This window comes from Pelecanus crispus, chromosome Z (assembly GCF_030463565.1).
Source record: "Pelecanus crispus isolate bPelCri1 chromosome Z, bPelCri1.pri, whole genome shotgun sequence".
Classification (NCBI taxonomy): domain Eukaryota; kingdom Metazoa; phylum Chordata; class Aves; order Pelecaniformes; family Pelecanidae; genus Pelecanus; species Pelecanus crispus.
Genome location: NC_134676.1, coordinates 10,797,873 through 10,813,796, shown reverse-complemented (window position 1 = coordinate 10,813,796; position 15,924 = coordinate 10,797,873). Strand labels below are relative to the sequence as shown.

General features: G+C 45.4%; 1 protein-coding gene across 1 annotated transcript; it reads right to left on the bottom strand.

Annotated features, from left to right (window-relative positions):
- Nucleotides 1–2,386: 2,386 nt before the first annotated feature.
- Nucleotides 2,387–8,423, bottom strand: NUDT2 (nudix hydrolase 2). Its single transcript, XM_075726901.1, has 4 exons — nucleotides 8,400–8,423; nucleotides 7,605–7,658; nucleotides 6,831–6,987; nucleotides 2,387–2,964 (listed from the first exon to the last, which is right to left on the bottom strand). The coding sequence occupies exons 3-4, from the start codon at nucleotides 6,961–6,963 to the stop codon at nucleotides 2,651–2,653; spliced, it is 447 nt and encodes a 148-aa protein (XP_075583016.1). The 5' UTR covers nucleotides 6,964–6,987; nucleotides 7,605–7,658; nucleotides 8,400–8,423; the 3' UTR covers nucleotides 2,387–2,650.
- Between the last annotated feature and the right edge of the window lie 7,501 nt (nucleotides 8,424–15,924).

The window sequence follows — 15,924 nt, the reverse complement described above, 5'->3', positions numbered from 1 at the left end:
GAAATAAATGTCTTCCCCAGGCAGATTATTCCATTATTTACTGGAGGGTTTCCCACATGCTCCTTGGGAAAGTATTTTACTACTAGACATGGGCAGAGGAAGAACTTTCTTCACCAGTGACCAGTGAACACAAATGTTTCAAATGTTTCCACTTTAAAACAAATCCAAAGATTTTTGGGTCAAGTTTGCAAATGCGTAAGCATCATTTTACACACAAAATCTGTGGGAATGAATACGTTCTGTACATAAATGGCTCAAAATGGACATGCAGTACCTCACCAGTTACGACAGTTACATGCCATGTACCTTTTCCTACCATAACTAAGGTGCCTGCCTTTGAAACTTTGTCCAAGGAGCACATCACCTTAGAGTGCATAGCACTCGTTACCCTCCAAAACCTTGACACACTTTGGGAACACTATGTATGCAGTGCTGTTAAAATGGAAATACTCACTTGGAGTTCAGCTAATGTTGTGCTGTCCAAAGCAGCAAGTGCTTATGTTCATTACTGCTGAATGGGCAGAACAGATAACTTGTTAATGACTCTCTATAATTCATACTTAATATGCTAATCTTGCTCATAAACATGAAGGCAGTAACACCATTGTTTACATAGCACTGATTAAATGGTAGCTTAAACAATCATGAAAAAATAAGACTGTGAAGCAGCACAGGCTTTTAACTATTTTTTCCCCCTCTCTTTTACTGGTTGTTATCTTTTAGTTATTTCCACCAGTTTACCTACATTAGATGCTAGAGACCAAATTTTCCAAGATATGGACAGAGGAGCTGAAGGTGTGAGTCTTCATCATGAGAGGTCTTAAAAAGTACACTAGCCAAACATCCACCAGGAAAGATGCCGAAACAGCTGATTCTGCCTTGGGGCCAGACCAGATCGCAGTGGAAGACACCTTCCATCCTCTGCTTCTAAAGCTAGCTGAGAAACACCCTGAGCAATCGCACAACCTATGTGCTGTTCACTGTTTGCCATCACCTGAATGCAATGCTTGTAAACAGTGTTCATAATCAAAATAAAACCTGACTGTAAAGTGGAGGAGCACTGAAATTGTTTATGTGTGTATATATACATATTAAAAGCCCCCTTATAATGCATCCTTTTTTGTGTGTGTGTGTATATATACACACACAAAAAAGGGCTTTTATAAATCACTCTACAGGAAGGTAACAGAGCGATGAGCAAGACACCACTGTCACAGTGGTACTAACATTATTAATATATGCTGCACCAAAGGATGAGTGCTGCCTAACTGGAGAGTAACACAATACAAAACTGTTGCCCACATTTCTCAGCCCAGTTACGCTGCATCTCTGGTATTGTAGGTCTTCTCCAGGGCTGATGTAATGCTGATGACCCTTATTTCACTCTTGCAGCAAAGAGGAAGGCAAAGTGGAAGTAGAGCCCACTTTCTCATACCCTTATTTGCTTTGCGAGGTCCAAGCCCTAAGCAGCAAAGGCTAGAGGAGATGTAGGGAAGAAGGGACAACTTGTTCTTCCCCAAAGTTCCCTGGGATTCAGAAAGCCACATTCCTCACCTAAAAATGTGAATAATGCCAACATACTTTTTTGGTATTTATGTACCAAAACATCCAAAAGATTATGAACCATTACTAACTGTACATGCATAATCATACAGAGTGCCAACAACCTCAGCTCCCAGTGATGTTAATGACAAAGGAGAGGTCCACAGGAAAGCTGATGCAGGCGAGCTCATTGGTACCATCGCAGGCTACTGCAATCATCCAGCACAAGTATCTACAGCACAGCACTGGCAGCACCCATGGCCCTGGGGCCCACACGTGGGTGCAGGCTGCAGCCACAGAAACACAGGTGCTATCAAATGGATGGAAGATTGCCCATTAGCCTAGATACTCTGTGCAGAATATGCTATATTAGGCAGATAGGTTTCCCTTTCAAAACCCCCTAAATAATGTATTGCCAAGGTGTTTGTTAAAGAGCAAAAAGGAAAAGAAAGAGGCAAAAGAAGAACTTCAAGTTTACCATTTAAATACTGCACGCCAACCTTTTACTAAGACTCTCTGGATGGAAAATGTTTTCATAACAGTACATTAGTGATGTACCTAAATTCATGATACAAACAAATGAGACCTGAAATGATTTGACAAGTTATCACAGCATATCAGTGGAGGAGTTGGGAACAGAACTACTGCTTCCCCATTTGAAATGCAAGGTGCAACTTCTGCAGTAAATATTTTGTTATTAAAAATCTCCATATGCTCATCTTCTCAACTCTGTAGCTCTACATCAGCAAGTCAAGAAATATCAAGTGTTTGATTTTTCAAAAAGACCTGTGGCTGTTCAGCACTTCAAGAGGGGGGAAAAAAAAAAAAAGAAAAAGAAAAGGAGACAGGGACCGAGGAAGTCTTTGTTAGCTCTGGGTTTCAATTCAGACATCTCTGGCTCATGGTTCAATCAGCCCATGCTTTTTTGCGTTAGCTAGGGGAGACAAAAGCACAAGCTCTTTGAAAGCTCCAAGTATCTTCCCTGAATTTGTATAGATTTAGAAATCTACATTTTCTGCAGCCATGTAGTTCTTCCCCTGGTTAAAAAAAAATTAAAAAAAGCAGCTCATGTTTCTTCAAAAACTCCCCTTATCCTTCACACAAGCATTTATTCTTTGGAGCAGAGAAACTGATGCACTTCTTTCAGTGTTGCTTGCATGTCCTCATATTCTGCAAATTTGCAAGCATCCTCCAGCTTCAACCATCGGAAAGCTTGGTGCTCTTCTGAGAGCTTGATTTCTGTGTTATAGTCCTTCATTTCTGCCAGCCAGTAAATGACGGTCTTAGGTTTGCCACGGACAGGATAGTGCAGTTCTTTCTTGTACCCCTCTATGAGGGTGAGCTGACTGGCCTGAAGACCAGCTTCTTCCTGCGTTTCCCGGAAGGCTGTCTGCAGGTCAGCCTCTCCTGGGTCTACATGGCCTGTCAAGAAGGTGAAAAAGTAAGTCTCTGAGAAGGAAACTCAGATTTTGTTTATTCGGTTGACAACTAGGACACATTGGGAGACAGAGATGAGAGTAAACTGTAGCTGATAGAGAATCAAACGCAAATTGGAGAATAGAGATAGCTTTTCTAAAACTCTTATATCTTGATTTGTCTTTGTCTCGTGGCTTTTAGGATCATTGTTTATCCCACATCTTCTGAAACTCCCAGTGGCCTGTCAGCACTAGACACCTCTTCTTCCCAGTCCTCCTCTCCTCTTCTGGAGCACTCTGGACCTGTAATGTTCCACCTTAGATCATACTGAGGATGGAGTGCCTCATGAATGTTTTTCCTTTATCCAGTTAAAGGGGAGACTGCTCATCTGCAATAGTCTTAGTCCTCTCTCAACCCCTCCCTCCCACAGAAGCTTAAGACTCAATTCTGCAAAACTCCTACTGATGCCAACAGCCCAGAAACAACAGGACCAGGCACCAACAAATGCCATTTAAAAGGTGGGTTTCAGTTAGGCAGTTAGGGGTATTTTTATTTCTCTCCCATATTCCCCTCTGAAACGCAGCAAGCCTAAAAGCCAGTCCTTTCACCAGCTGCGTAGTTCTTCTAGGACACATCATTTATTTTATGTTGCTCAGAATGAGAGGTGCCATTACAAACAACGGATAAATATAACACATCCCCAGCTGTTTGTACTTTTGTTGAGAAATGTCAAATTTGGTTTTCTCATGAAAGCTCCAGACCAGAACATAAATAGAACAAGCCAAGCAAGATCTCAAAAAAGCAACATAGCAGGAGTTGGGAGGTTTCAAGAAGAAAAAAAAAGTACAGCTTTAGTTTGCCCCTGGTGTCACTATTTTCTATGTAGCTGGCTACAAAGAGCCACAGATACGAATCTTTCCTCAGGTCCCAGGTACCTAAAGCCACCCTTTAGTACTAGAACTGGGGTACGTGAGAAGCTCATTTTGCTTTCCCAACAAGTCTCATGCACTTCTTTGTCTGCGTATCAGAAGCTTAAACACCTCTTACAATGTGCCATCATCTCAAATGTAAAATATGCTTCTATTTCAAGCAGCGACTGTGCAGAAAACAGCATCTGATGTTGAACTTGACATCTTGGATATCTGAGATCAAATACACGGAGGCTTTAAGTAAAAATATTTTCCCCCTGAATCTCAGCACTCCAAGCCGAGCTGTCTCCTTTTTGACAAAGTATGTATTTCCATAGCTGGGACTTGTTACTAATAGTTGAGAAACAGAATCCACTTGGCCTTGCACAGCTGGATTACTTTCACAGTACCCACAGCAAATGCCCACAGAACATCCATAAACAGTAAGTAACCACTATTTTTTATGATAGTCATGATCCATAGTCACCAAATGTGCAATGAGTTGAGGGAGCAATAAAGCTGGAGGGCTGAGATTCAGTTTGAATTCAAAGGACACCAGTGCAACCTCCTGCTCTCCAGCACAGCAAAGGGCAATCACCTCATCCTGCTCTTGAGAATCTCAAGTCTAAGCTCAGTAAGTTTCCGACTTTGTGCAGTATGGTCTACCTACTGGGTGGAAAAAGGACTGCTGGCAGCACCTCACACCACAGCTTCCAGATCCTCCCAGCCATCTGCACTAATGCAGTTTCAATATGCTAAGGAGGAAAATGAACCCCACATCCCATTCCCATCAGCCTCAGCTAGTGTTGTGTCAGTCACAGCTCTAGGAGCAGAGATGAGGCTGATGAAGCTCATGTGGGGGGATCCAAGCAAGTCCAGTTTAATCCCATAAGGGCTGCAGCTGCTTAAGGAACTTTTAAAATACCAATGTACAGCAGAAGCTGTAAAATGCCTTCTGCGTGCTCTTGGAGAGACAATTACAACTTCTCGTTCTGGCTCCTGCCACATTAAATCTATGTCTGCATCATATACAAGTTATGTTACTGCAACACACAACCTGAGGCTGCCTTTGAAGACCACTCATATTGCAAAGAATATATAATGTAATAGCTCCCTTTCATTTATTGCCCCCAAATCTGTACCAAGCTACTATTAAAGGCTGCCACAGATTGTGGCTTTTGTATGTGGCTTTTGAATGTGGCTTTTAATCTACAAAACCAAAACAAAAACAATATGTCAAGGGAGGTGATTCTGCCTTTCTACTCCATTCTGGTGAGACCCCACCTGGAGTATTGTGTCCAGCTCTGGAGTCCTCACTACAAGGACGACACCCACCTGCTCAACCACCTCGGCCTCCAGCACAGGAGGGCCACAAGCGTCATCAGAGGGTGGAACACCTCTCCTACTACAAGGAAAGGCTGACACAGTTGGGCTTCTTCAGCCTGCAGAAGGCAAGGCTCCGGGGAGACCTCCCTGCGGCCTTTCAATACCTAAATGGGGCTCGCAACAAAGCTGCCGACAGGCTTTTCAATAGCGCCTGGAGCGACCGCACGAGGGGGAGGTGTTTTAAGCCGAAAGAGGGCAGATGCAGCCTACACGCAAGGAAGACGTTTTCTACCGTCAGGGTGCTGAAACGCGGGCACACACGCGGTAGGTGCCCCATCCCTGGAAACGTTCAAGCTCAGCTTGCACGGGGCTCTGAGCAGCCTCATCGAGTCAAACACGTCCCCACCTCATGGCTGGGGCGTCGGACCACATCACCTTTAAAGGTCCCTCCCAACCCAAACCGCTTGACAATTCTATGATTTTGAGCGCGTGAGATGTATGCCTATGAGTCATTTCACTCCCTACTGAAATTCCTACCAGTCATTTCAATCACTTGTCCAGAATTACTGTGCTCCCAGTGAACCTCTCCACATGGGTCTCTCCTCTCACAACAATTAATCATGTCCCAGCACATGTTTTTTAGCTTTCCAGTAGGCTGCAAACTCTAATCCCTTAGGCTTTTGGTGGACAAAGTGGGAGGTTTGGAAAATTTTGTTCTTTCCCTTAATAGGAGAGCGTAATAGATACTGTTACAAGATTTTTTTCCAATTTGCAAAGTCCTGTTTACAAACTGCTCCTGCACTGTGCTTTAAGAGCACCGTGTTTTACAAAACAAAAGTAAAAACTAGCAGGAAGAAATCTCAGAGGGTAAAAAGCAGCATATAAGAAGATTTACAAGGAACATGAAGTATTTCTGTGCTGCGATTTTCCAGGTACCAGGGCTGCAACTATGTACTACCAAACACTGCCATGTGTCTTTACAGACAACGTGTTGCTATATGTCTTGAGACACCAGGCTTGTCCTCTCCTTTAGGGCCTCACTGATGAGCGAGGATGGCTTAGGTGAAGATGGCTGATAAGGTTACTTCTCCTAGCTGTCCCTCTCATCTCTGCTACATTAGGTATGTGCTTTTCATCAGTGATCTCCTGAACTTACGGAAACTCCTGCATCTTCTAAGAAAGGCATTTTGAAGTAAATCATCACCGATTTCAGTTTGCCTTCTAAAGCTGCAAACTGTGACCCTTCTGATTATACATGGGTCAAACAACCATGCATTGCCAACAGCGGTATCTGGCAGAGGGTCAGGCCTGAGCAAGAGGTAAAAATTTCTCTAGCTACCTCATTTCAGTTGTCTGCTCAATGTCTGCCAGAAACATCAGACATCTGAGGAGCACGACTGGGTGACCGCCCAACCCCAATCAGTCAAGCCCAATAGCTTATATAGTCACAAATTGCAAAGAATTTCAGCCACAAAACTCTCCACTCAGCTGCACAAACAGCATAATCGGTGGCTACTGTCAACTGATTAGCTGCCCCTCAAAGCTGACCTTAGCAGCATTCAGCCAAAGTTCAGTCTGTAATCTTCACTCACTCCCGACAAAAAGGACCATGAAGTGTGTTATCAGAACAAACATCACCTTTGGGTGGGGTCCAGTGATGGCTCCCATAGGATGTCTGAAGGAGGAGGTATTCAATACCGTCAGTGACCTTAGAAGATGGTGCTGACTGCAGCCTCCTGTAGATGATCAAGCCACAAGCTCTCACAGCCATGCCCTCTGTTAACTGCACGGAGAGCTGTGGAAGAGCAGAGAGGATCAAGCAGGAACAACATACAGCATGGAGCTCAAGCAGACTAGTTATATTTAGCCAGCAAACATATCTCAGTGTGGGCTAAAAGCCATCCATCCCTTTGTAGTTACTACACAATTAAACTGCATCTTATTAACTATGTTTAAATTGTAAAAATTTGAGTCCTTTCCTTTTAAAAGGAGGACACAAGAAGCTTTAAAAAAAAGAAAAAGTTATGAAGAAGCATGAAATATGACCTGCATGACATTTCTTTGCTGCTGAGATATTACAAACCACACCCTAGGGAGAAAAAAAAAAATGTTAAAACAGAAGGAAAGCCACCGATTAACACTCTGAAGCTTTTCCACTGCAGAAGCCCAAAGGCCCTGTGCAAAGATAATACCTCAACATTACTGGAAGTGGCATACAGAAATAATTGCCCAAACCAGATCTCCTGTAGCAGAAAACTCCTCAAGATGCCAGTGGCAGAGCTGAGAAAATGAATGACAAAGCACAGGCCCTCTGCTGTCTGGGCTAGACATGAGGCATTTTGTTATACAAAACTCAAAGATTTTTGGCACGTGCGTTAAGCACTAATTTGATGTAAATAGAAAGGAACACACCTCTTAAGTGACAAATATTGTAATCAATAAGCTACACAGCCAGGACAACTTGTCCTATACAGAAAAACAGAGAAAGCAATAGGGATGAGAAATCCATGTTAAAGAATACAGCAATTTCCAGCTCCACGCACAGCTTTGCATTTTGACAGAGCCGCACATTTCAGTAAATAATAAACTTAACAACACTTATTTTCCCTGGGATGCCCAGCGAGGCGTCGCCGCACCTCCAGTTTCCAAACTGGGAAACCACAGCACGGAGTCCTTCACCACCAACCAAGCCCCAGGACGGCGTTCAGCTCTCTTGGTTAACCCCTCTTTAACTGCCTCAATTCGTTTCAGATCGGCCATGACAAAGACAGCCCACCCACCCAACCCCCGGGCAGCGCAGGGCCCAGCCCCGGCTGCCGGGGAGCCCGGAGGCCGCCCAGGGCGGGAGACCAGCACCACCTCCCGTGCGCCCCTGGAAACGCCGCGCTCGGACGCCCGCGGCCTGGAAGGACAAACCTCTCCCGAGGGCCGCCAGGCCAGCGGCCCCCGGCCCCCCCGCCGCGGCCGCGCTCCCCGTCCCTGCCGCCCGCAGCGGGTGGCCCCCCGTGCCCCCAGGGGCTGCTGGGCCGCTCCCAGCCGGCAGGCCCCCCTCGGCCCCGGGATGAGGCGGAGGGACCGGGCCTGGAGGCCCAGGGGAGAGCCCCTCCGGGCGTTGCCATGGCAGCGGGACAGCCCCCGATGCGCGCCGGGACACCGGGGGAACCGGACGCGGCGGCTCAGGGACCGGGACACGCACGCCGCCCTCACCTTCGCTTCCGGGACGGAGAGGAGGCGGGGCGCGGCGCACGACTGAAGGCAGCCTCACCCAATCACAGCGGCACAGGCGCGGGCGGTAGCTCCTCCCCTCTCGTTCCGTCCTCCCTCCCCCTCCCGCCTTCCTCTCGGCTCCGCCCACTCCGGCCGCGAAGACCTCGGATTGGTTCCTCCCCGCCGGGGCTCGCCCCATCCGCGCCTCTCCCTCGTCCTATTCGCTGGTTGCGGGTGCGAGGCTGCGCGCGAGCGTTTGAAGCGGGAAAAGCGTTGTTGCTATGGAGACGCGGCCTAGTCGCTGCTGCCGAGCGGTGCCGCGGCCGGTGAGTGGCTGCGGGGGGCGCGGCGGACGGCGGGGCGGCCGCGCCTGCCGGGAGGCGGAGGGAGCGGCAGCGCCGAGGGAGGGGGGCAGTTGTGCCTGGGCCATCACCCTCCCCGGGCGGTGGGGCAGCGCCGCGGCTTCCCTCAGCTTCCCTCAGCCCCGTCCCGCGGCGGAGCCCGAGCTGGCTGCGGTGCGGTGTCCTGGGCCGCCCGCTCTTTCAGGACGCGCCCGGCTCTGATGTGTGCGGGGAAGAGAGGAAAAAGCCGGGGTGGCACAGCGCAGCGAAGGGTGAGAGGAGAGCCCGCAGACGGTGGGGCGCGGGCGGGAGGGGCCGGGCAGCTGGCCGGGTGCGAGGCTCCTGCCTCAGCCCTATGCCCCTTCTTCCAGTGGGCAAAGCTATGGAGTTCCTCAGTGTGGGACCAAATTCAGCGAGGGGAAACTATAAATCCCTGTGGGGCTAAACTCAGTGACCACGTTGCCCCTCAGTCACACAGTGTCATTCCACGTGCACGACAGTTTGTTTTGATACAATTATAAAATAAATACTGAAAGCCATTTGGTAAATCTTACTGGCAAGGGAAGCTCGGGCGCAATTTTCAAATAATCAGCATCCCAATATAACTAGTAGATTATTTTCTTAGTGTGCGGTCGAATATTAGACACTTCCCATTTCCATGCAGCTGTTGTTTTAAGCAGTTGTCGGGGATCAGCTGTAGGATGGAGTCTCTCCTGCTGAGGTCACCAGGCTATACTTAGTGTGAAGGGGTGATTAGAAGAAATAGCAGTCTTTTGCTGATTGAAAAATACCCTACTGGAAAACAAAAATCCCGACATTTAGTTGTCGGTTTTAAGTCTGTTTCAAAGAGCAATGAAATTAATTGTAGTTTTCGTAACCAACTCTGCGTTAGGTATGTCAGTTGCAAAAGAAGTGGGAGTGTTGCTGCAGGGAGAAGACCTGCATCGTGGTCCAGCTGTAAAGTCATCAGTTAACATTAAAAGTATTCCCCCCTCTCCAATTACTTTTACTATACAGAAACTATATGTGGTTATCTATTGCTGATACACATTGTTTGGTGTTGCAGAAGATCCCTTTGTAAGATCATAGGATTACCCTACGCAACTCCCTGTGCACATACACAACATGGTGTTGAACGTGCTTTTGCTCATTGGAACAAGTGTTTAGCAGCCTGTTTTGAAGATACAAGGAACAAAGCTGAACAACCCTGTGTAGGGGTTTTATGTGATTTATTTTATGTACAGTGACTGACACTGAGTAAGTATAGGCTAGCCTTTTCTTCACTTTGAGAAGTGCATTGAGAATGAAAAGACCTATGAAGACCTAATGAATAATTAAAAGCATTTTAAAACAGAGGATCAGCTCTTAGAGCCTAATTGTATGGTAAGATAATGTCCTTCAGAATACATAAAATATAACCACTCGTTTCTACTATTTACACCTGACTTTCCTTTTTTCCCCAGCTTTATGACCTTTAAAAAACCTCTATTACTGAAACGGAGGGGGAGTTCTCTGATGACAAGCTGTGATCTTATTCTGTGCTTGACTTGGTGCCTTTATATAAAATTCTAATGCTTTTTTACAAAAAGTACTTACCCATTGCCAGCATCTGTCAGCCTTTTAAGATCTTTGTAAAACTTCTTTGCTTAAGAAATAAGTTGTCAAGAACTCAGGTTTGCCACGTAAAGATGATAGGCTGACTGGTTCATTGTTCAGACATCTCACATGTTCCACCAGTAAGGTTATCACCATTAACTGTTTCTCCCTTGCTACCACCTTGTGGTAAGTAAGTAAAGATGCTCTGGACTTCATTGACTTCACTGTTTCGCTGACCAGATTCAGTGCCTTTTTGTCCGTGGCAAAGCAGGTCCCTTGTGTGAAGAAGGTGAAAATTTTGAAGTGAAGTTGAGTATTTCTGCCAGCTAAAATGAAAAGGACAGCCACTGAACAGTGAAGAATTGATGATGAAATAGAGATTGAGTGAAAAGTTTTTCTTAGGTCTGAGACTATCTGACCTTATAACTGGGTGCTCATAGAGAATTATACCTCCATACAGACCCACTTCTTTCTCAAAACATGTTATATCCAACTAGTTTAAGAACTCTTAGGCTTTTGTCTGAATCCTGTTTTAGTGAAGCCACCCATAGCTTTGCGGGAAACAAGACTTTGATATGAAACTATCACACTGAAGAATGTTATATTTTTCTGCCCCAGGACACAATGTTCTCTCAGGTGAACAAACAAAATTAGATTCTGACAAGAACTGAGGGAATGCTGGCTGTTATTTATTGTAAAAAAAGTAAAAGTCTTCTCTTTTTTTGCCAGAAGATGGCATTATCATTAACAATTTCGGATTCTTGAAAATCTGCCAATACTCTTATTTCTTTACAAAGCCAAATTATTTTGAAGAATTATGTCTCTGTTTTAGAAACAGTGTCTTCAGACACAAAGAACTCTACAGCGCTGGACAAATTAAAGTATTCTTCTAATGAGGAGAAAGGCGCTCCTTTCTTTTAGAGCATTGCCAATTAAAAGGCCAGAAGGGTTTCACTGACAACTGCAATTTCTCCTGACCTCTCTCATGTATGCACCAGACCAAATCTTTTAGAAAATTGTCTACTCTTGAGTTTTAAAGTAATCAGAAATGCTGGAACCCATCACCATGATGATTGCTTCATTTTTTCCCATGGTTAATTAATTTGTTTCTCCTTTATTAGTCAATATTCGGTTTTTCCTACGTTGTGAAATTGCTGTTCCATGGATGGAGAGACACTGGAGTTATCTCCTGAAACCACTTAGGTCCAGTAAGATTTATTATATCTAGGGAAGCAGAAGCAGTTACAGTACTTCCCGGGCCAGCTCTCATTAAGAAGCCATTTAGTTGCTTTCACATGGCACAGAGCCTTAGCCAATAAGCTGTGCAGTGCTGCTTACATGTCTCAGTACTAACCTTCTCGTATGTTCTACAGTACCTATATTACTTGGATTTTCTGTATTTTGAGAATCCTAGTCCCTTGTTACCCCAGATAATGGAAACCTGTCTGTACAGTAATTTCTAGCTATTTAAATAGGTTTTGTTTAATTTTTAATTAGATCCTTGACCTTAAAATTCTTAGTTCTCTCCCTTTCAACATTATAATTCAAACACTGAATTAGTTCTTGCACTGGTCCTTGGCCACTCTGTATTTAACTTAAGCATTTATAAACATGTAGGTATAATCTAGGATACATAGATGAATGCATAGACGACAACTTCCTAAGCCAGGTAATAGACACCCCTACCCGAGGGGATGTGATACTGGATCTGATGGTCACCAATGCAAGTGAGCTCATTGGTGATGTCAAGACTGGAGGCAGCCTGGGCTGCAGTGATCACGCATTGGTGGAGTTCACGCTCCTGAGGGACATGGGAAAAGCAAGGAGTACAGTCAGGACCCTAAATTTTAGGAAAGCAAACTTCCAGCTCTTCAAGGAGTTAGTCAGAAGGACCCCCTGGGAGACGGTCCTCAGGGACAGGGGAACGGAACAGAGTTGGCAGATCTTTAAGGACACCTTCCATAAAGCACAAGAGCTATCAGCCCCCAAGTGTAAAAAATCAGGCAAGGAAGGGAGGAGACCAGCATGGCTGAGTCGAGACATGCTGGTCAAACTAAAGAGTAAGAGGGAACTGCACAGGCAGTGGAAGCAGGGACAGGTGTCCTGGGGGGAATACAGGGAAACAGCCCGGTTGTGTAGGGAGGAGGTCAGGAAGGCCAAGGTGAGGATGGAGCTGAATTTGGCAAGGGACGTAAAGAATAACAAGAAGGGCTTCTACAGGTATATCAACTAGAAAAGGAAGGTTAAAGAAAGCGTACCGTCCCTGATGAACAAGAAAGGCGAACTTGTATCAACGGACGAGGAGAAGGCTGAGGTACTCAACAACTTCTTTGCCTCGGTCTTCACCAGCAACCTCTCTCCTCACCCCCCCGAATTGATGGACCAAAAGATGGGGACCAGGGGGGTAAAGCCCCTCCTACTGTAAGGGAAGATCAGGTTCATGACCACCTGAAGAACCTCAATGTACACAAGTCTATGGGACCTGATAAGATGCATCCCAGAGTCCTGAGGGAATTAGCTGATGTAGTTGCCAAGCCACTCTCCATGATATTTGAAAAGTCATGGCAGTCAGGTAAAGTCCCTGCTGACTGGAAAAAGGGGAATGTTGTGCCCATTTTTAAAAAGGGAAGAAAGGAGGACCCTGGGAACTATTGACCTGTCAGCCTCACCTCTGTGCCTGGTTTTTGTCTTGAAGCTTGTTACTACTGAATCTCATAATGATCATGGAACAGATCCTCCTAGAAGCTATGCTCAAGCACATGGAGGACAGGGAGGTGATTCAAGACAGCCAGCACGGCTTCACCAAGGGCAAGTCCTGCCTGACCAACCTACTGGCTTTCTATGAAGGAGTGACTGCATCAGTGAACAAGGGAAAAGCAATGGATGTCATCTACTTGGATTTCTGTAAAGCGTTCGACACAGTCTCCCACAACATCCTTCTCTCTAAATTGGAGAGATATGGGTTTGATGGGTGGACTGTTCGGTGGATAAGGAATTGGCTGGATGGTCACATCCAGAGGGTCATGGTCAATGGCTCGATGTCCACATGGAGACCGGTGACAAGTGGAGTCCCCCAGGGGTCCGTACTGGGACCAGTGCTATTTAACATCTTCATCAATGACATAGACAGTGGGATCGAGTGCACCCTCAGCAAGTTTGCAGATGACACGAAGCTGAGTGGTACAGTTGACACACCAGGAGGATGAGATGTTATCCAGAGGGACCTGGACAAGCTGGAGAGGTGGGCCTGTGTGAACCTCATGAGGTTCAACAAGGCCAAGTGCAAGGTCCTGCACCTGGGTCGGGGCAACCCCCGGTATCAATACAGGCTGGGGGACGAAGGGATTGAGAGCAGCCCTGCGGGGAAGGACTTGGGGGTACTGGGGCATGAAAAGCTGGACATGAGCTGGCAATGTGCGCTTGCAGCCCAGAAAGCCAACCGTATCCTGGGCTGCATCAAAAGAAGCGTGGCCAGCAGGTCGAGGGAGGTGATTCTGCCCCCTCTGCTCTGCTCTGGTGAGACCTCATCTGGAGCCCTGCGTCCAGCTCTGGGGCCCTCAGCACAAGAAGGGCATGGACCTGCTGGAGCGGGTCCAGAAGAGGGCCACCAAAATGATCCGAGGGCTGGAGCACCTCTCCTATGAGGCCAGGCTGAGAGAGTTGGGGTTGTTCAGCCTGGAGAAGAGAAGGCTGCGGGGACACCTTATTGTGGCCTTTCAGTACTTAAAGGGGGCCTACAGCAAAGATGTGGAGAATCTTTTTAGCAAGGCCTGTTGTGACAGGACAAGGAATAATGGTTTTAAACTGAAGAAGAATAGGTTTAGACTGGATATAAGGAAGAAACTTTTTACAATGAGGGTGGTGAGGCACTGGCACAGGTTGCCCAGAGAGGCAGTGGAGGCCCCATCCCTGGAAACATCCCAGGCCAGGTTGGACGGGGCTCTGAGCACCCTGCTCTGGTTAGAGATGTCCCTGCTCACTGCAGGGGGTTGGGCTGGATGACCTCTAAAGGTCCCTTCCAATGCAAAGCATTCTATGATTCTATGATACAGAGTGAGAATAGACAAAATAAATTTTCTGGATTGTTCTCATCTTTTAACAGATTCTCAGTACTTTGACACTGGTGTCTTGGCTTTGTGTTCTAGCCACTCCTTTCATCAAACAAAAGAATTTTCCCATGGCAGTGCATACCGACAGTTACACAGGACCTGTACTGGTTTTATATTTTAAGTTACCTCATGCAGGATAGGCATTTTTTCAAAAACATAACCCTTCTTTAAATGAAGTCTGAAGTTCCTGTGGAATTTTATCTGTTAGAGAAGCTGGCAAATTGTGAATGCTTGTGTCATATGCTTGCACATGTGTCACAGTTAGTCTCGCTGATCTTTGAGTTTGCTATCCTCTCTGTCAATTTTGATTTCCCAGTCCCAGGATCTAACAATCTCAGTAGTGGCTCTGACTTTACCTCAAGATTCAGAATTGCACTACATACCTATTAAATAAGTCGATCTACATGCCAATGTTTTTGTCTTGAAGCTTGTTACTACTGAATCTCATAATTTTATTATGACTAACTACTACCTACAGCTTAGACTCTAGCTTCTAAGTCATTTTAGATGTCCTCTACTACACATTTTGGCCTCTGTAATATCTTATACAATCAGCACTTTAATATAATCTTTCTTGTTTTGTTGTTATTATTATTTCAACATGATGTCTTAATTAATTAAATGGAATCAAATTTGGGGATTATATTTGGTGACCTTATTTTCTTATATAATGTTATGGTAGAGATGTTTGAAAATCCTGCCAAAGAACTTACTGTGAATTACAGGGGCAAAAAACTTAGTCTTAAATAACCTGGTTTTGTTGAATGTTACTGTAACCTCCAAACATGAGTAAGAGCTGTATTGCTAAGGTCCTAGACTGAACAAAGATATAAGGCGGCAGTGGGCAACAGATACTTGAAGTGCTATCATTTTCCATTTTATGGAACAAGTAAAAATATCTGCAGATATTAATCCATCTGGATACAGACAGCTGCACAATGCATTGCTAGGGAGACATGAGTGAAGGAGTTGAGGTTTTTTTGGCATACCTTTCAGTGATGCATGTTGCTTTTTTGGGTTTCTCAAGAATGCAAGTATGGCGTTCCAGTAGCATATATAGATTTAGAGAAATTCTGTGTTTCAGATTTCGCAGAATGTTTTGGTTATTCTGTCAAGGACACTTAGAAGTGCTCACAAGATTCATGACATACAAGAGAAAAGTTACGCAACAAAACTACATTTTGCTATAGTTCATCTATAAGATGAATGGTCTTAATTATTTAGCAGGAGGTGAGGACAAATGCAATTTCTTCTCCTTTGGTTAGTTAACCAGGGATAGCTGAACCTTATTAGACCACATGCCCTGATATTAAATTGAGTGTCTAAAATTAGGCATTTTACATTCTGTAGCTTGAGGACAGGGTTTCAGTAGCTGCGGCATTCATCAAGTAGACATCAGGCGTGTAGGAACTCTGCAGCAGTAAGTAACAACGCTTGTGCATGTCTTACATATTATTGTGTATTGTCTATAATTTTAAA